The sequence below is a fragment of the Brachypodium distachyon genome, chromosome 4, assembly GCF_000005505.3.
Source record: "Brachypodium distachyon strain Bd21 chromosome 4, Brachypodium_distachyon_v3.0, whole genome shotgun sequence".
In the NCBI taxonomy this organism is placed as follows: Eukaryota; Viridiplantae; Streptophyta; class Magnoliopsida; order Poales; family Poaceae; genus Brachypodium; species Brachypodium distachyon.
This window is the reverse complement of record NC_016134.3, coordinates 42,775,607-42,795,620: the sequence shown is the minus strand read 5'-3', so window position 1 is coordinate 42,795,620 and position 20,014 is coordinate 42,775,607. Positions and strand designations below refer to the sequence as shown.

At 44.1% G+C, this 20,014-nt stretch overlaps 3 protein-coding genes and 1 long non-coding RNA gene across 7 annotated transcripts; 1 reads left to right on the top strand and 3 right to left on the bottom strand.

Annotated features, from left to right (window-relative positions):
* Positions 1-199: 199 nt before the first annotated feature.
* Positions 200-2,469, bottom strand: LOC100841479 (2-hydroxy-6-oxononadienedioate/2-hydroxy-6-oxononatrienedioate hydrolase). Its single transcript, XM_003578590.4, has 4 exons — positions 1,664-2,469; positions 1,414-1,503; positions 612-679; positions 200-465 (listed from the first exon to the last, which is right to left on the bottom strand). The coding sequence occupies exons 1-4, from the start codon at positions 2,366-2,368 to the stop codon at positions 333-335; spliced, it is 996 nt and encodes a 331-aa protein (XP_003578638.1). The 5' UTR covers positions 2,369-2,469; the 3' UTR covers positions 200-332.
* A 5,875-nt stretch (positions 2,470-8,344) lies between these two features.
* Positions 8,345-13,268, bottom strand: LOC100840976 (mediator of RNA polymerase II transcription subunit 8). Of its 4 annotated transcripts, none has more exons than XM_010240195.3 (12): positions 12,975-13,267; positions 12,697-12,821; positions 12,063-12,187; positions 11,776-11,959; positions 11,571-11,678; positions 11,295-11,362; positions 10,591-10,854; positions 10,329-10,382; positions 10,015-10,224; positions 9,729-9,791; positions 9,202-9,262; positions 8,345-8,904 (listed from the first exon to the last, which is right to left on the bottom strand). In XM_010240195.3, the coding sequence occupies exons 1-12, from the start codon at positions 13,184-13,186 to the stop codon at positions 8,690-8,692; spliced, it is 1,689 nt and encodes a 562-aa protein (XP_010238497.1). In that variant the 5' UTR covers positions 13,187-13,267; the 3' UTR covers positions 8,345-8,689. The 4 variants fall into 4 exon arrangements, with proteins under 4 accessions (XP_010238497.1, XP_014758859.1, XP_010238496.1 ...); XM_010240194.3 differs by having other exon boundaries at positions 8,401-8,904; positions 11,583-11,678; XM_014903373.2 differs by lacking the exon at positions 9,729-9,791 and having other exon boundaries at positions 12,975-13,268.
* Positions 13,269-14,373: 1,105 nt separating this feature from the next.
* Positions 14,374-18,714, top strand: LOC100837515. The gene is made up of 2 exons (XM_014902413.2): positions 14,374-17,702; positions 17,867-18,714. The coding sequence occupies exons 1-2, from the start codon at positions 15,045-15,047 to the stop codon at positions 17,975-17,977; spliced, it is 2,769 nt and encodes a 922-aa protein (XP_014757899.2). The 5' UTR covers positions 14,374-15,044; the 3' UTR covers positions 17,978-18,714.
* LOC112268816 lies at positions 18,396-19,386 on the bottom strand. Its single transcript, XR_002960302.1, has 2 exons — positions 19,016-19,386; positions 18,396-18,916 (listed from the first exon to the last, which is right to left on the bottom strand). It is a non-coding gene; the product is annotated as an uncharacterized LOC112268816 (long non-coding RNA).
* Positions 19,387-20,014: the final 628 nt, after the last annotated feature.

The following is a 20,014-nucleotide window of genomic DNA, read 5'->3' as shown; positions in this document are numbered from 1 at the left end:
TAAGAGCGGTTTTGCTATATCTAATTTGCCTGATTTATAGTTAGAGATTAGTTGTTTTCTTGACCGTTGGATATGATTTGTGATTTAAGATTCTAAACGGGTGATGAAAAAAGAAGGCTAAAATAAAATCTAGATACCAATCCAACGGGTCTGATCGTTAATTTAGATTTAAGTCTTTTGCTTAAAAAGTTGCTTGATATATAACCACAACCAATTAAAGATACGACATGCATTCACCCCAAAGTACTCGGTACGATCAAACAAGTGTATTGTCAAAGTATAGTACATTCTGGTGAAACGCAGAGAAATCCAGCCATGGAGGTGGGTGGACATCAAGACGCTGAGACGGCGTTGACACGGGCCAGGAACTCCTTGAGGTAGCGGTTGTAGACGCAGGGCCTCTCCAGGTGCGCCAGATGTCCCGCTTTCCTTATGCTCCGCAGGATCGCCTTCTCGCCCAGCTCCCTGCACGCATGTCTCCACGTATGATTTATTTATTTTAAGTAGGGGAAGTGATAGGAGATAATTAACCAGCCAGAGTGCCAGAACATTGAACACCCTGAGAGGTTCTCGGAAACAAAAATAAGAGTAACCGGCCGTTTCTAACTTACTCTCTGAGCCTCTTGGCGTCCTCTATGGGGAAGAACTTGTCACTCTCACCCCACAGCAGAAGCATGTCCTGCGCATACAAACGCAATAGTCACCGCACAAAAGTTAATGCATACACTTTGTGCAAATGTGCAATTTGAAAATAAAAAAGTACGAATTTTTTTTGCGTACGTGCTATATATATATATATATATATATATATATATATATATATATATATATATATATATATATATATCTCAGATCTGATTATTTAGATGGTTCACATCATTTTGATTATAGCGCAAGAAAACGCAACAAAAAGTTGTTGCTACGTACGCTAGTTCTAGCTTTTTCTTTCTTGTTTTGCACAATTTCCGCAAGTGTTACAAACGTTGTTATGCCATAGTATGTGTGTGCATGTCATTTTTGGGCAAGGGTCCTTATGGTCCAGTTAAGAAATAAGCATTGGAGTTGCCCTGATAATATGTGTATGCCTCTCATTTTTTGGCACAATTTACAAATGGTTATACAAATTTTTTTAAGCACGGGCATGCTATACATTGGATACAGCAAACGCAACTAGTTGTGAAAAAAATATGGATGTGGTTATTTCTAAGTCGCCTGATTTTTAAGAAATGAGCCTTAGATCCCAATCGACGTTTCAGATCTGTTGGATTAAAATCCGAGGGTCGTCCCATTTCTCATCTCACAGTTGCTATCGTTGGATTAAGATTCGATGGCTAGCATGTCAACTGATTTCTAACTAAAAATGACGACTTCTCGACAGTAAAACCGAAAAAAAAATACGGTTACGTTTCCGACCTGCTGAAAAGCAAGGATTGGTACTTGGTTGTCTTTGGTCACTGAGTTTTCCAGCATCTCAGCTCTCTCCTTTCGGTTGCTATACATCACCTGCAGCAGCCACGATAAAATTTTCAGCACGTACTGCGTAGTACTGCATTTGGAGCAAAATTCAAACTTTTGGTCAAACTTCGGTTGCTTTTCAAGTTGAGAAGAGGAAAATTTGAATGCTTTGTATCAAAACGTATAACGTGCTGACCGAGCGGCCGACCTTGAGGAAGTCATCGAGGAAGCGAGCGGGCATCCACATCTTCATGTGGAGGGCGGCGGAGAAGAGCCGCCTGACGCCCGCGACGGACTCCGGCAGCATGAGGTCCCCGGTGGTCCGGGCGCCGAGCCTGGCGAGCAGGGCGTCGTTCATGGCGCCCGTGTAGGCGGCGACGGAGCCGGAGACGACGACGGAGCGGACGAGGCCCGGGCGCGCCGCTGCCATCTCGAACGCCACCAACCCGCCGTAGCTGAACCCCACCGCCGTGCACCGCTCCACGCCCAGCTTCCCCAGCGCCGCCGCGATGCTCGCCGCCTGGAAGCCCGCGGTCGTCGTCTCCGGCGACGGCCAGGCGGAGGAGGAGCCGCAGAAGTGGACCAGGTCGGGGACGTAGACGTCGTAGCCCTGGCGGCCCAGCGGGCCCATCTGGAAGGCCCACGTCATCAGGCCGTCGCCGGCGAAGCCGTGCACCAGCACCACCGCGTGCCTGCTCCTCTGCTTCTCCTCCGTCTCTTCTCCTCTGTTATTCTCTGCATCAGTAGTGGTGGCGTTCTTCTTCTTCTTAGCCGGTGCTTTGTGCTCTGGAAGCCAGAAGTTGACGACGGTGCCGGCGGCGTCGTCGACGGCGACGGCGTGCTGCCGGAGGCCGGCGTTCTTGGCCAGCCGGCATAGCAGGTATTTCCGTTGCACTTGTACCCAGTTCACCATCCTGTACACCTACTCCTACCGTATAGCACTGTGGCTGGCAGGACGCAGGACCAGCTTGTCTGACCGTTCTTTCTTGGTCAATTGGCATTGGAGATTAATTGGCTGCTCGGCTTAATTTGTAGTACTAGCAGGCAGCTAACACGGTGGATGCACTTTCTGTCTCTATCTCTGACTTTCTTCATCTGCTCGCCTTGAGTGATTTTCTTTTTCCTTTTTAGGAGTGTCACTTATTTCTCTTTTTAGTGCAGTACGTGGTCTTTTACTGTTTGACATGTATATTTTTCTTTTTTAATTCCTTCAAAACGCATTTGATTTTCAACTTGAAATTTTGCACATTTGTAGAGCATCACACCTTCAAAATATGATATTTTTGCAGGAATTTTTTAAAACTTTTATACTCCCTTCGTCTAACAAAATATGTCTCAAGTTTGTCAAAATTTGGATGTATCTAGACATGACTTAATGTATATATGCATTCAAATTTAATCAAAGTTGAGACATCCTTTGTTAGACGGCAGGAGTACTTGATTTTTGTGGAGTTTGCACCGAAGAGGGATTCTCACTAGTTACGCCGCCCCACACAAAGACAGGAATATTTACATGTTGTACCAGAATAACAGAATATACGGAGTACTTGTTTTGAACAAACACGAAAGAACCACCGAAAACTCCCCGCAAAAAAAGAAACGGTTTCGCTATTTCTAAGGCGACAGAAAAAATAACTATTTCTAAGTTGACGCCAACAACCATCTAATTCAACCATTGAGACTCGTACAAGATTTATGTAAGTAGAAAGGATGAGAAAAAAATTCATCAGATGACCATAACTGTCGACCGAGAAATAACCATGTCTAAATCGACTAAGAAGTAGACACTCAAAAGAATTACAAAACTTAATGTAATTTAGGTGCTCGACTTACACCAAGTGACTATTCAGATATCCATGTACGTAATTGATTAAGTTGAAATCGGTTGACCATTGGTTTGAACTATTTGGGGCTGATGTGGACTTGGATAAGTCACTAAGTAAACTTTAAAAATATCTAGATGTTCATCTTTGACTCCCAAAGATACTTTCTTTGTACCACATTAAGTGACTTAAATTTGTCTAGGTATCTCGTATATACTACCTCCATTTCACAAAGGTTGTCGTATTTCGTTTTGTTAATACAAGCCTTTGACCAAGAATTACCCTATTAATATGTAAGTTATATGATACTAAACCATGATCATTACTAAAAACTTTTAAAGACGAAACCATCAATGTAAATTTCATGTATGAAAAAACACATATCAATAGAGTTTTCATTGGTCAAAACCTTGTCTTAACGAAACAAAATACGCCAACGTTTGTGAAATGAAGGGAGTACTAAAATACGTCCAGATACATGTTATATTTCGCCACTTAATTTGTGACGGAGGGAGTACTGGAGAAGAAGATACCCAAAATAGTTTGATTATTAGGGATGCATCACTTTACCATACCATAATTTGAGTTACAACTTACAAGCTAGGGAGTCATGCAAATCTGTGTTTTCCTTCTTGTTCTTCATTTTGATTGAAAATTAGGGTATCCGTAATAGTAGAGTCGGTACTGACTTCCCGCGTCATCTAGAGTCAATGGTAAAATAACACGTGCAATGACTTCTGTCTTTAAACTGACTACATAACTTGTTAGTATTAAATGCGATGTTGTGCCATGGTTAAATGTTCACCTCTTAGCTAACTCTTAGCTGACTCTTAGCTGACTCTTCGTCGATTCTTTCCTTGAGACTCTAACTCTAAATGTGGCTCAATCGTCTAGCTACAGATTCACCAATTATCTGTGTATGTATATTCTACCACACTGGTTTGCACCGACTTTTCATGTAGTTTGAACTTGCGGTTGCACTCGATTTTGTTTTTCTTCAAACATTAAAACATTAAAAAGAGCATCTGTACATAGTTTCTCTCCGCATGCTTGTTAATTTTTATATGAAAAAAAGAGAGATAACTTTTGTACCAGGCGTGTAAAATCACATTTAATCCTTAAAAAATGTTTCTAGACCATTGGATCAATCTTGTATAGACGTAGAAATACTCTTACGGAAAAAATTAAAAATTGTAACACGCCTGTAAAAATCATTACATGTACACATAGTTTTTTTTAATTAACCGATTATTGTTTATCTTCGAGCATGTGCTTTCAGAGGTCAGAGCCAATTAATTCGCTGCCACTCGAGACTTTCCCAAATTGTTTCTACGTTTGATCTCATTGAGCCCTCGCGGAAACTAATTGATTAATCAAATTGATGGAATTCCAGTGAATTGACAATCTGTCTTTTTTTCGCCGGAAGAATAATTGACCTGCTTTTGACACAATTTAATTTCTGTTGGTCCAGTCCTGGGGGTTAACAGTAGGTATCAATCCTGATCAGCTTTTGCTGGAGTCACTCTTAGGGGAGTTAGCAATCGATAGATTCGCCAAGACTAATACTGTATATATACATTTTATAGTACGGTGAAACGAGCTGTTGCTAATTGTGCATGGTTGCAAAGAGACCATCAAGGATATAAAGCTCATGCATTAGCTCTTAAAGCCCCTGCAAAAAGAAATGTAAGCATGTGGAGCGAGCCAGCGATCGTCGATCGAGCGTGACTTGCATGTGCACTAATTAGTAGGCTGCCTGTAGATGTTGTTTTGCTACGATGTTTACGCATGTATAGAGTTTGACTGGCCGTATGGATGATTGGTCGTTTTGATTGGTACTCCTCGAATAGACGAGAGACTAGTATGATCATTATTTAGAATTATTTTGAGGAGAGACAATTTCTTTAGTCGCTAATACTTCCCTTTTCTACAATTTAAATATTTCCTCTGTCCCATATTAATTGTCAATTAACCAAGATTTGTTGAAAATAAAAAAAATCTAAATCTTGAGTTAAGTTTATAAAAAAATATTTTCTACTCCCTCTGTCCCATATTAATTGACTCAAATTTTTCTAAATATAGATATATCTACACACTAAAACATTTTTAGATACATGTAATATTTCAGCACTTAATATGGACGGAGGGAGTACAATGCTAGATTAAGTTGTAGAATGATGCATTTGATGGGTATCTTACCTTAATAGCTTAGCAAGATTATGATCAACATGACGCCACTTTGATACAGCCTACAGAATATGATGATTCATCTAATAGAAAAAAATAATACTCAACCAGCTATTTAGTACTCGCAACAAGTATTTAGGAACGGATCGCGACAAGTATTTAGGAACGGAGGGAGTAGTAACCACCTGAAAGGCTGAAAGCCCAGGCAATACTACGTATTTTTATTTTTTTTGCCGTGAAGGGCAGTAGCTCTGCCATGCAATATTAGAAGGGGAAAACCAAGTATATGTACATGCGACCGAGGTCGAAAGAAGAAAAAAAGCCAAAGACGAAACAGAGAAAGACTATCCCAACAGACCAAACGCAGCTGGCCGGTAGGACGGACAGAAAAAACCGAAGAACCACAAGAAACCTCACGGCACGGTCACACAATGGAAAGCAAGCCTATAGGTATCAATTGCGTCACGGGCAAGCGACACGACAACAAAAGCAGGAGCTGCCACGGTCTGGAAGATACGGCGGTTGCGCTCCTTTCAAATGTTCCACATGATGTAAATGACCACCCCATTAAAATATTGTCTTCTTTCTTTGTCAATCGTCTTGGAGGCTTGAATCCACCAGGCACAAGTGTCCCTGTAGTCAGAAGGCTTGACCCGCTGAAGGATGTTGAAGTTGTAGTGGTCAAGGACTTTATCCCACACCGGGCAAAGGGGCATCGAAGGAAAAGGTGTGTCCCGGTCTCATGAGGATCAGTGCAAAGGGAACATCCAGGAGTGTGCGGCCAGCCCCTGACGGCGAGATTGTCGACGGTGAGGATCTTGTTCTGCACAAGAAGCCAGGCGAAGAATTTGCACTTGTTTTCGGCCTTGGCTTTCCAGACAGTGTTTGCGTGTTGGGCATGGATGGAGCCGAGGAATTGAGCCTTATACGCCGAGCTGGAGGTATAGGAGCCATGTGAGGTCCAACGCCAAGTGATGGAATCGAGGGAGTCGGGGTTCAGGACCACACCTTGAAGTCTCAACCAAAGGGAGACAAACTCATCGAGTTGAACCGCATTGGAGATCTTGCCTCTTAAAGCACAGACCCAAGCCCCCTCGGTAATATCATCGTGCACAGAACGGTTCTTCCTCGTAGTGATGGCAAAAATGGTAGGTGCGATGACATTGGGAGCCAAACCGTCCAGCCAGGAGTCATGCCAGAATTTCACCTTACGACCATCGCCAATCTGCACCGTGGTGGAGGCAGAAAAAAGAGCACGGTCACATTTGTTCACCGGAGGAGGCATTCCAACCCATGGCTTGTTAGGACATGTCCACTCGTACCACAACCAACGCAGACGCAAGGCACGACTAAATTTCTCCAAGTCAGGGATGCCTAGGCTGCCAAGCTTCCTAGGCATGCAAACTTTGGACCAATTGACCAAGCAGTGACCCCCATTCGCCTCCTCTTTGCCCTTCCAAAGGAAAGATCTGCTGATTTTGTTCATCTTCTTGATGGCCCATTTTGCAATGGGGAAGACCGACATGTGGAAGATCGGGATGGCCGACAGGACCGTCTTGGTCAAGGTAAGCCTGCCGACAGAGGACAACATGGTCCCTTTCCACCTCGGTAGACGCGTCGCAAGTTTGTCAATGAGGGGTTGCACATGGATTCGCTTCAACTTGCAGACGTGGAGCTGCAGGCCAAGGTAGCGGCATGGGAAGCCCATGCGGCTGCCTGGAAAATGGAGGAGCAGTTGGTCAAGGTCGAGGTGATCACAGCAGATGGGGTGCACAGACGATTTGGAGAAGTTTGTAATAAGACCCGAAATCTGACCAAAGGATTCGAGCATGCGCTGAGTGGCATGCAGGTCTTGAACGGTGGGGTTGATGAAGATCGCCGCATCATCCGCGTAAAGAGAAACACGAAGCTTTGCCGAATGAGAAGGCAGCGGGGATAGAACCTGTTGCAACGAGGCCAAGTGGAACAGCCTGTGTAAGGGGTCAATCGCAAGGATGAAGAGCATAGGGGACAGCGGGTCTCCCTGCCGGACTCCACAGCGGTGCGAAAAGTTTTCACCCGGCAAGCCATTGAGGAGGGGGCGAGAGGTAGCAGTGGCAAAGAGCAAGGAGATCCAATCACGCCAACGACGTCCAAACCCAAGAGCCGTCAGGGCCTCCAAAAAGTAGCTCCAGTTGACAGTGTCAAAAGCTTTAGCAATATCAAGCTTGAGGAAAAGAGTCGGAGATTTTGATTTTTGGAAGGACTGCACCACGTTTTGGACATAAAGGAAATTATCTTGGATGCATCGACGCTTGATAAAAGCACTCTGGGCAGCAAAAACAAGGTCGTCGAGTCTCGGGCCGAGCCGGTTTGCAAGAAGCTTTGAAAAGATCTTTGCGACCCCATGGATAAGGCTAATCGGCCTGTAGTGAGAGATCGAAGTGGCATTGCAAGACTTAGGGCGCAAGGCAATGTTGGCCGTATTTAAGAGAGCGAAACCATCAGATTGAAGAGAGTGCAAACGAGGGAAGGCTGCTGTCATATCTTCCTTGATCACGTTCCAACAAGTGCGAAAGAATAGGCCAGTAAAACCATCCGGGCCCGGGGCTTTGTCCATAGGCATAGAGAAAATTGTGTCATTAATCTCCTCCATCGTGAAAGGAAGCTCTAGGTCCGAGAGATCAGAATGTTGATATCCAAGAGCCTGCCAGTTGAGGGCCAACCCCCTCGGGGAAGACGTACCTAAAGAAGCACAGAAGAGGTCGTGAACAATATTTTCTTTGTCTTCTTGCACGAATGTCATCCCATGCTCGGTTGCAAGAGATTGAATGAAATTTTTCCGTTGCCTAGTAGCTACCCGAAGATGGAAGAAACTCGTGTTAACATCTCCATGTCGAAGCCACTGCAAGCGAGATCTCTGACTTCACGTATTTAAGACCGGTGAATGCATGCAGGACACGAACATTGATACATCTACATCGATTTACAACAATATCATGGTTTAACACACTCCCTAACTTCAGACTTCACCCAGCGTGAGCAGGCTGCTATAGAGGCAAGCAAAGCTAAATGGAGAATCATCCGTAGCAGCTCGTGCTGTAAACAGTACATGAGGAAACGCAGTGATCTGTCCTCAGGAGCAAAGATTATCCAGCAGAAAAAACTGTCTCGACAATGCCCCTGTATCTTTTGACAGAAGGATTTGTTGCTCGCTATAGGAAGATGTTGTTAATTAGTTTGAATCATTGTTGATTTTGCTGTCTCTGCTGGGGGAAGTTGGGATTCTGCATCTGATTCTGCAACTGATTCTGCTGATTCTGAAGACCCACCATGCCCTGCTGTTGCAAGTTCTGACCACCTCCTTGCATGTTTCCATACACCCCTTGCTGCTGTTGTTGCTGTTGCTGCTGCTGCATTCCCATCATGCTGCTAGTATTTGTGGATCCCATACCAAACACTGCAGCACGAAGCAAGAATTGCTTAGAATGGTGTGATTGAAAATTAATCCCCATGCATCCTATTCTTCTGTATCGTGACTAATATGTGGTTCTATATAACACCAAATATTTTCCCTAGCAGTGGTCCAATATGCATACTTGTGATTTTAGCACCAACTATGCTAGCAATGGCAAAAGTACAACATATAGCCGTACCCAGAATACTATACTCCGTATCTCAATTTCATGACATGTAGAAGTACATTTTTCATCCATTTAACAATGATGAAAGCTTTAACAGAGGAAACATTACATACTTTGGTCATTCATCATTTGGGTCGGATGACTCCTCTGAGGATGCCCGCCAGTCAAACCAAACTGATTAACAATAATAAGAAAACAGCATTACAAATACAACAAAAGATTTCATATGATATATGTGCAAAGAATGAGGCATAGCAGAAACAAAATGGAAAAGAGAATAAATTACAAATTCTTCATGCCATGCTGCAGTGCATTATCATACTAAAAGGTGTGTGAAACATGGTAAACCTCTGTTGCCAGTCCAATCTACTGCCTATGAGCACTTGCCTTTTATCACCCATGACCCTAATCCTACCAATTATGTGGTGTATTTGCAAAATTTGTCTGGGGGTCTAGGACCAGCCAGCTTCTGACACCAATAGGAGGAACCAAGTAAGGAACAAAAAGAATCACTTTTAAGATTTACAAGGAAAAAACATACTATACATGTGTGATTTACCATATATAGTAGACCATTGTCTTTCAACAGATATATCTGCAGACAAAGCAACTTGGGACAATGAAAAAGAAAAGCATTGACCTGCATTTGCGGCAAGATTGACTGTGATTGCAGTGATTGCATTGTCCCAGGTATGTTTGCCATCTAAAATGAAAACACGGGCAATTTAATCAACCACGGAGTATGTTCAAAATATCCAGCAGATAGACTGACCACTGCACAAACTTGAATCTTTTTTTTTTGGTAAACTACTTGAATCTTTCTTCATTAGCTCATGAATGCATGTCTTCTGAGAGTACAATTATCCTCTCAGAACAAGAAACTTATTTTTATTTTTACACTACTACAAAGAAAGGCCTTATCTAACCATTTGCGAGTTTGAAGATGCCTGTGCAGCAGTGAACATTGCGCTGTTTGCAGCTCCAGTGAACTGGCCCAGATGACTTCTCAGCTGATTTCCTTGGTTCAACTGGCTCTGTGACATGCCTGGTTGCATGCGTGCAGCCTGCATCTGCCTATTCTGAAACTGCGACAAGGCTTGTGCTTGGCTGTATTGCATCTGCTGTTGGCCAGGGACCTATAAAAGGTTTTCAACGTGAAGTTATGAGCTTTGGTGAAAACTAAAAACTGGGAAACTGTAAATGAATATAGAACAACAAAAGCTGTCAATAGTAAAATTGCCTGTAGTTTTTGTTGCGACTGCCCTTGTAAATCTTGTAACTGGGAAACTGTGTTCTACAGGAAAGGTGTGAATTCAGTGAGCACCAAAAAGAACGAGCTAGACGCAAATGATGTATCATTATCGCAAGACAGCAGAACAGGAAAGCACGAGATATATGCTAAGAAAAATACAATAGTTATGCCACTGTCACAAGCAGGGCTCACCGCAGACATAACCATTGGGGGAAAACTTATTGAGAACTAAAAGGAAAAATTGTCTTACCTGTGCTAGCAACGAAGCAGCTGAGGGCCTCAGCTGCTGCTGCTGCTGCTGTTGAGCATGCAGCTGTTGTTGCTGAGATGCTTGCATCAGCTTTTGCCTCTGCTGCTGCGGTGTCAGATGTTGCTGGGGCGAAGGGGTATTCATCATATTGGTGCCTGACCTTGGGGAGTTCGCATACGGCATTGGTGGAGTGGATACATTTTCAAAGTTAGGAGTTCCTGCAGTTCCAGGTGATGGAGCAGATCTGCCAAGTCCTCCAGATGCCTGCAAGAAGCAGTATCTGAAGATTAAGATAAAAAGAGCAAACATTTCTCTGAATTCAGGTTGGCGATTACTTTCTCAATCCTCAAATGCAATCATGTTTTGATGTTCAAAGGAATGTACCCTAACCAACACTTAGACAGTTGACGATTAAAATGAATGAAATATATATGGCCGACAACGAAACAGCAAAACAACACCTTGGGGAGAAGATTAATGCCGTGCAACATAAAATGGCCGACAACGAAACAGCAAAACAACACCTTGGTGAGAAGATTAATGCCGTGCAACAAAAAATGAATCAAGTATATGCCTTGCAAGTCTCGCTTCCATAACTCAATTGCTTTCAGCCCAATGAGCAATGAGAAATGAGCAATGAGATGGTCTATGATAATTTAATAGTATTACAGATGTTGATACTGAATTACTGATACGATACAAACCTGCATTGCATTTCCCTGGGTGTTGACACCATTAGGTGTAAATGTTGATGTATTTTTGGGATAGACACCTGCACGTATGAATAGCGGTTAGGCGCTGATGCTGAAGTGTTTTATGACACATCTTCAACGCAAATGGCTATAATGCACTTGATACCAGCTAATGCATTACAAATTCCCCTTCCGTGCATACAAACTTGAAAGAACTCGTAGATGCCGTAACTCAAAACAGTTAATTAACATGAAAAAATGTGGAAAGATAACATGATCTAATAGTACCAGAATTATCACCAAAATTATGAGCCCCGTCTCCAGAAGGAAGCACTTCCATTAAATGGCTAGGAAGAGAAGAATGTGGCTGCCTTTGGTCTCCCGGTACCCGCAATCCTGAGTCAGATTATAACATCATTGAAGCCATAATATGAATAGGAGAAACACAAGAGGTATTTATTTTGGAACTCTGGTAAAAATTAATATTTTTCACCTTCACCATAATTTACTGCTGCTCTAAGCAGGCCTTCCTGCTCCTGTATCTTTGCAGCCTGTGCCTTGTCCAATGTAGGACCAAGATTTGCCCCCTGACGGGTTCCTAGACCATAAGTCTTACGGCATTCTGCAATTACTCTCTCAGCAGTTTCACACGCACTTGCAATCATATCTATCCTAGCCTGAAAGGAATAGCACCAAGTCCCATTTCATTTAACAGCCAGTCAACATATCAATCAACTACAGTGTATGACAGGTTTGCATTTTCCAAACTGCATTAATCACCTTTAATTTTTCCATTTGTGAAGGCACAGGTAGATTCGTTATTCCAGACAACAATTGTTCCCTCTTTGTAGTTTCCTCAATTTCCATCTCAGGCAAGAGCTTCGACGACAGCATTACAGGCAGTACTGCGATACTCATACAGGTTAAAAGGGAATAAAGATGTGATACTAGTAGCAAATGAAGAATCAATGTAAATCAACATGTCAACACTAAATTGCGATGCATCACAACCATCTAGTGTAAAACTGAACTACCATTTTGTTAGGTCATTTGCTACTGACTCCTATCATCCTTGTTTGCCCCAGGAAAGACATAAAAAAATTTAAGGTGATACCAGTATATGTATTGAGGAGGGTTGTTTTAGATGGTTTCTTCCTAATATTTGCAGTTCCACTTACATGCTTATACCATTTTGTTTTCAGGCCTAATTGAAATTGACGTCTCTGAATACATTCACAATCATCGACCCTCACCACATCTCTTGAATTTGGCATGTCCCACCCAGAAAAGGTTCCATTCCGTAATCGAAACATCAAGTGCATTCATACATTCTTGTGATCACCTGATAATTTTACTAGCCACATCATGACATCTAAAGAGTTAAAGGAAACGAGATTTCAGAGAGCTTGCGTACTTAAAGCGTTCTCAGCGTTGACGTTTCTGGGGTAGACCACGAATCCCTTGTTCACCTTCTTGATGTCCTCCACGATGTTGAAGAGCTCCATGCTCACCATGGAGAACTGCCCGAGCACGTCCTGCCTGCAAGGCACCAGCACAGCGAGAGTACTAGTCAGCAATAAATCGTACAGATGCAGTCACTAGGATACACAGACCGAATTGGGGGGGTCCGAAACCCTAGGGCTTCACTCCGGGCAGCAGCAATGGAGGGGAGGGGACGGAGGGGGGCGGTACCACTTAGGGGAACCGCCGGGGGTGGTGCGGGCGATGTTGTTGAAGTCGTCGATGATGCGGGAGATGGCCTTGTAGAGCCCCACCGCGCGCGCCCGCATGCCTTCCAGGTTGAGCTGGTGGTGCACCCCCTGGTTGAGCCTTTCCGCCCGGGGAGCAGCCGCCTGCTGCTCCCCTGCCGGCGCCCCGGCGGCATGTGCTGCCGCTGCGTCCATCTCGGCGGCCGCAGCTGGGCGGTGCTGATGATGGGGTTGTGTGTGAGAGGTAACTCGGTTCGTTAAGCTCTCGTCAGCGAGGTCGTCTCTACTGGAACTTATTTCGATGTTCGGATTGTGTTGTTATTTTTTTTTTTTCGTGTTATAACAATTTTTATAACGTTGTTCAGCTTTTGATATATTTTGTTTGCTGCCAAAATTTATTCCAAGTAAATAGGTAATGTCAAAAAAATTAGATCAGTATGCCATCTATTTATCTTAACGAGTTTTTAACGAGCGCTTGCGAACTCTTAACGAACCGAACCGAACAATGGTCTCAGATCGTTAACGATAACGATCTTAACGATCCGAGGTCTTAACGAACCGAGCATGCTCGTTAGCCAACCCTATCTGAGGGAGCAGATAGGGTCCCGACTCTCGAGCCCCTGACATGTGGGACTGATGACTAGAACACTCGTTCCTAGCCAGACTAGCTAAGAGCAAGCTCAACATCCGGTGCTAAGAAGAGTTAGTTAGACCGCCTAGCCATTGGAGCATGGAGGGGCTAAGAAATTTTTCTTAGACTCGGTTCTTCTACTTTACCCGGGTCTAACAAATGGTTGACTTCGTGGAACCCACCCGAGCGCTTCCGTCTCCACCAGAACGGCCGCGGACACGCTCACCGACGCTGCTTGTTGTGGAGCCCACAGTCGTCGCTCCTGTGTCCGGCCGCCGCGAGAGCCATCGGGAGGAGACGAAGAAAGGGGCCGCTGCGCCAGCCGGAGAAACGGCTGCGCCCAGAATCTCCCTCCACGGCCAGCCCCAGATGCAAATTTAAGTGAAGAGGCGGGGGAGATCGGACCAAAGGTGGGAACAAGGAGGGTTGCTACCGCCGGCGGAGGAGGAATTTTGGACATTGGTCAGAGCTGTCGAGAAGGATAGGAGATGTGCCGTGCTGCACGGGCTGGAGAAAGAAGAAGACCAGATGGGAAAGTGTTGTGGAGGATTAAAATACATAGCCAATGGGTCTCACAAGTAGTAGCTAAGAAAAAACACGCTGCAGCACATTTTGTTTATTTAGACTCAAGTCTAGCATATTTCGTAGCCTTGCCCACATTGGCCTTGCTCTAAGTGTCCGTGCATTCCAGCGGAGACACATTCGAAGCTCCCGAAATAAACTCTTCAGGGTTCCAACTAATCCAGCATGTTTAAGCATAGCGAGCTCACAGGTACATGGTAATACGATGAAACAGATTTAAGCATGGCGAGCCTATTCAGACACCAAGAACCGTGTAAAGAGTAACATAAGGTTGAGATTGAGTATTCAATTTAAATTTCAATGGTTAATCAAGTTACACTCACACATTAGGCCAATTGAAGTCAAAGAACATGTTAGCAATACAATGTCAGAAGTTTTCTGATTTGTTTAACTAATAATTTTTACAAACAGCAGTCAACAGAGTATACAACAACACAAAAAGTGGAAGGCTCCATTGTACCCATTTCGCTGATAGTGGAAGTTGGAGTGGACTGTGGACCGGTCGATCCCATGGCTTTTACTCCTCACGTTGAAGAGATTTTCCACGTAAATCATTATGTCTCCTGTGCATATGTGATTGTGTTTATTTCGTTGCTTACTTGTTGGTTGAAGCTATCATCGAAGTTCAATACAAGTTAAGAGGACTGTTGTTTGTTTTATTGTTGTCCAGGCCCCAACATATAAAATCCACTAGTCATGTGACGACGCCAGCTGTAGTTATCATCGCTAACCATATGCGTACATGGGGATTAACGGACGAGCTTGCAATGAATTGACCTGTCACTTTTGTGCAGGCATGTCTGCAATGCAAGACTGCAACTGATTGAGTGAGAGCGTGAGATGGGTATTTCAGGTGCTGTGGAATGGTGGGAGGAGTGGCAGCTGCGCATCCTTGTCCTGGGCAGCCTCTTCGTTCAGTGGCTCCTCTTCCTCTCATCGGCCCTGCGTAAGCTTGCTATTCCTTCCTGGTTCAGATCCGTAATATGGCTCGCATACTTAGGCAGCGACACTCTGGCCATATACGCCCTTGCCATCCTCTTCGGCCGCCAAAGGAGGCAAGATTGTGACTCTGGGCAAAGCAATAGCATTCTGGAGGTGGTGTGGGCGCCGGTTCTCCTAACGCACCTTGGTGGGCAGGATCTCATAACTGCCTACAACATCGAAGATAACGAATTATGGACACGGCACGTTCTCACTGCCATGTCCCAGGTCACCGTAGCCATCTATGTGTTCTGTAAATCATGGCCTGGCAGCGACAAGAGGTTGTTGCAGGCAGCGATATTGTTCTTCGTCCCTGGGATCCTCAAATGCATAGAGAAGCCCTGGGCTCTCAAGAGCGCTAGCATTAACAGCCTAGTCAACTCATCCTGTCCTGCTCCGAGGAGGACCACAGACAGAGAAGGCGAGATCAATTCGCTTCAAGACTACGTGCAAAAAGCAAGGGCTTTTGTCCAGAGCAACCCTCGCCATCAAGCACAAGAGAGTGATGCAGTGGACCTTGAGGCGGCAAACCATCTGTCTCAATCACAAGGAGAAGACAACGTGGTGGACTTTGAGGCCGGCCATCAACCTCTAGCACAAGGAGAAGCTGCCGCAGTGGATCTTGAGCACGACCACCATCCTCAGACCTCGAGCACATGGAGAGGCCGCCTAAACAAATTAAAGGAAACACTGATAAGCCTTGAAAACCAACAAAAGGAAAAAAGAGCAAGCCGACTTGACAAGTATAATGTGGACCTTGAGGCCTATAAGCTATTTCTGGACCTGGCATCACCGTATCCTGATCGGCTTGGTATCCTAAAATCTTTCTGGGTGCTTGATGAAAAACGAGCATATGCTTTGTTGCAAAATAGGCTATTCGGCGCGTTCGATCTTCTCTATACCAAAAGAAAAATGCTCAGCTTATGGGAAGCCGGAAGCATATCAGGGCAATTTTCTGGCTGCATACGGCTATTAGTTTGTTTTCTGCCATGGGCAGCCATCGGCCTCTTCGACAAGAGTCACAAAGAAGCTTACGATGTTAACGATGTGAAGGTTACATATGTCTTGTTCTGTTGCACAGCACTGCTGGAGTTTTCCAGTGTGTCCTTGATTATAGATGTTATTGCTTCTTCAAGTTATGGGGGATTCAGTTTGGGACCTATTGTTGCTGGCCTATACGAACAGGCAAAAAGAAAGGCTATGCGATGGCTATGGGTAGTAAAAGTGCGGGCCCTGTATGCACAGTTGGATACCCTGTTCCAGTGGCAATGGCTGAAAGCAGTATCTGTCATAAATACTGACACACCAATACTTAGCTCTATTATTGACCAACTAAGATGTGCCCTGAGTAAGGACGTACTCAAACATAGCTTCATAGGTCAATATGCACTGGTAGGATTCTTTGCTCGCAACAAAAGGCACACAGGGAAGATGTGCATCTTGAATTTTTTTAATTGCAAGGACTTTGTTGACCAGCATTGGTCCATGAAGTCCTGCAACTCATCCTTTGCCATTATAGGTTTGGTTCTTAAGTATGTGAAAAAAGGGTGGGGAGATCAAATGAAGAATGCTGACAGTTACGGGAAGTTCAACGATCGCAGGGGCCAATGGGCTCTTCAGGCCAACAAATGCGACCAAGCCCTGAGTTTCATCTTAATGAAGCCATTCGATGAGTGTGTCCTTCTCTGGCACATCGCCACAGATTTCTGCTTCTACTTCTTGGGCGCTTCAGCTGATCACCTATGTGTCACGGCTCAGTGTGAGCAAGATTATGCCTCTGGTCAAAGCCATGGATGTGTTGTGTGGTGTGAAAAATCTCCTCATCACGAAAGAGCCGTTCGGTGCAGGGAAATATCCAACTACATGATGTATCTACTGTTTGTCAATCCTGAGATGCTACTGGCAGGCACCAGGCGGAATCTGTTCGTGACTGCCAATGCTGAAGTTGAGGAGATTCTCAAGGATGACAAGGCATTGCTGAAGATTCTTAAGGCCAGAAAGCCATGGCTCAAGGAGATGCTTCGGAGCGAAAATTTAACAATCTCGACGATCCTCGATGGCGGCGTGTGCAGGGAAATCCACAAGGCCGAAAAGAAATGGCTCAAGGAGATTGAAAGAGAAGTTGTGCACAGAATAATCGCCAAGGTGCTGCAGGCCACGGAACAAAGAGCAGCTTTAGGATACACAGAATCACCAACGGATGCAGAGATTTATCCAAGTATGCAAGAAGGTTTTATCCATGATTCATGGAAGCTTGCTAATCCGTTGCTTGATATAGGCGATGAGAAGACAATGTGGGGAGTGATTGAAGGCGTGTGGGTAGAGATGCTCTGCTTCTCGGCCAGTAGGTGCCGAGGGTACCTGCACGCCAAGAGTTTGGGCACCGGCGGGGAGCTGCTCACATATGTCTGGCTCCTGCTGTCGCATATGGGGATGGAGACCTTGCCAGAGAGGCTGCAGAGGCCAGAGGTTTCAAGTGGAGAAGGAAATCCCGCGGCTGCTCTGTCGAATTCCCAGGTCAGAAAGCCAATGCTCTTATTTGCTTATCCGTAGAAGATATATCTTATTTTGTTTACTGTGATGTGCTGTTTATCGGTTGGTTTTATAGTGTTATTGTTCGTCAAATGGTGTCAAGGTTGGAGATATTATAACTAGTGAATATGTCATATTTGATCTACCAGATATATGGGATCCAATACCCAACACGCTTCAGACGCTGGAGGCCTGATGAAGAAGCTGGTGCTGCTGGGGCATCTACCTCTCAACCCCAAGAAATACTACCAGCTGAATAATCTGAGAAATTACTATCTCTGTATTGTCTGAGCAATTACTATCTTTGTATTGGTACATGGAATTATGGAAATTGTCCCGTCTCTGCATTACCCATCTGCCATTCCATTCCTTCATTTCTTCATTTGCAGCAGATCTTTTGTGCCGAGCTTAACATAATACTCCAGAACTGCTCTATTATTTTTCTATTATTTTGTGCCGAGCTTAACATAATATTGTATCTCTATTATTTTTCTAAAGAGTTATATTCAGTGGTAAATGCTCTTATTTTCTACAATCTGAGGTTCAATTGTACAATGATGCGGTTACTGGGTATCTTACCTCAGTAACTCCGGCAAGATTATGACCAACGTGACACAACTTTGATACAGCCACAGAGTATGGTCATTTAGTAGTAACCACCTGAAAGACCAGGCAATATTTAAAACCGGAGAATGCATGCAAACACCAACATTGATGCATCTACATCGATTTACAGCAATATCATGTTTTCCCGCACTTGCCTAACTTTAGATTTCACCCAGCGTGAACAGGCTGCCACTACAGGCAAGCAAAGCTAAATGGAGGGTAGCAGCTCGTGCTGTAAACAGTACATGAGGAAACGCAATGATTCTGTCCTCAGGAGCAAAGATTATCCAGCAGAAAAAACTGTCTCAACTATGCCCCTTATCTCTTGACAAGAGGATTTGTTGCTCGCTATAGGAAGATGTTGTTAGTTAGTTTGAATCATTGTTGATTTTGCTGTCTCTGCTGGGGGAAGTTGGGATTCTGCATCTGATTCTGCAACTGATTCTGCTGATTCTGAAGGCCCACCATGCCCTGCTGTCGCAAGTTCTGACCACCTCCTTGCACGTTTCCATACACCCCTTGCTGATGTTGTTGCTGTTGCTGCTGCTGCATTCCCATCATGCTGCTAGTATTTGTGGATCCCATACCAAACACTGCAGCACGAAGCAAGAATTGCTTAGAATGGTGTGATTGAAAAATTAATTCCCATGTATCCTATTCTTCTGTATCATGACTAATATAAAAGGGCAGACCGGTGCATGTAGCTCCCGCTTGCGCAGGGTCCGGGAAAGGGTCTGACCACTTTGGGTCTTTTGTACGCAGCCTTTCCCTGCATTTCTGCAAGAGGCTGTTTCCAGGACTCGAACCCGTGACAAGGCAACAGCTGTACCGCTGCGCCAAGGCTCCCCTTCTGTATCATGACTAATATGTGGTTTTATATAACACCAAATATTTTACCTAGCAGTAGTCCAACATGCAAACTTGTGACTTTAGCATCAACTATGCTAGCAATGGCAAAAGTACAACATATAGCCGTACCCAGAATAATATATCTCAATTTCATGACATGTAGAAGTACATTTTTCACCCATTTAACAATGATGAAAGCTTAAGAGAGGAAACATTACATACTTTGGTCATTCATCATTTGGGTCGGATGACTCCTCTAAGGATGCCCACCGGTCAAACCAAACTGATTATAACAATAATAAGAAACAGCATTACAAATACAACAAAAGATTTCATATGATATATGTGCAAGAATAAGGCATAGCAGAAACAAAATGGAGAAGGGAATAAATTACAAATTCTTCATGCCATGCTGCAGAGAATTATCATACTAAAAGGTGTGTGAAAGATGGTCAACCTCTGTTGCCAGTCCAATCTACTGCCTATGAGCAGTTGCCTTATCATCCAAGACCCTAATCCTACCAATTATGTGTTGTATTTGCAAAATTTATCTAGGGGTCTAGGACCAGCCAGCTTCTGACACCAATAAGAGGAACCAGGCAAGTAACAAAAAGAATCACTTTTAAGATTTAGAAGGGAAAAAATTACTATACATGTGTGATTTACCATTTACCATATATAATAGACCATTGTGTTCCAACAAATATATCTGTAGACAAAGCAACTTGGGACAATGAAAAAGAAAAGCATTGACCTGCATTTGCGGCAAGATTGACTGTGATTGCATTGACCCAGGTATGTTTGTCATCTAAAATGAGAAGACGGGCAATTTAATCAACCAC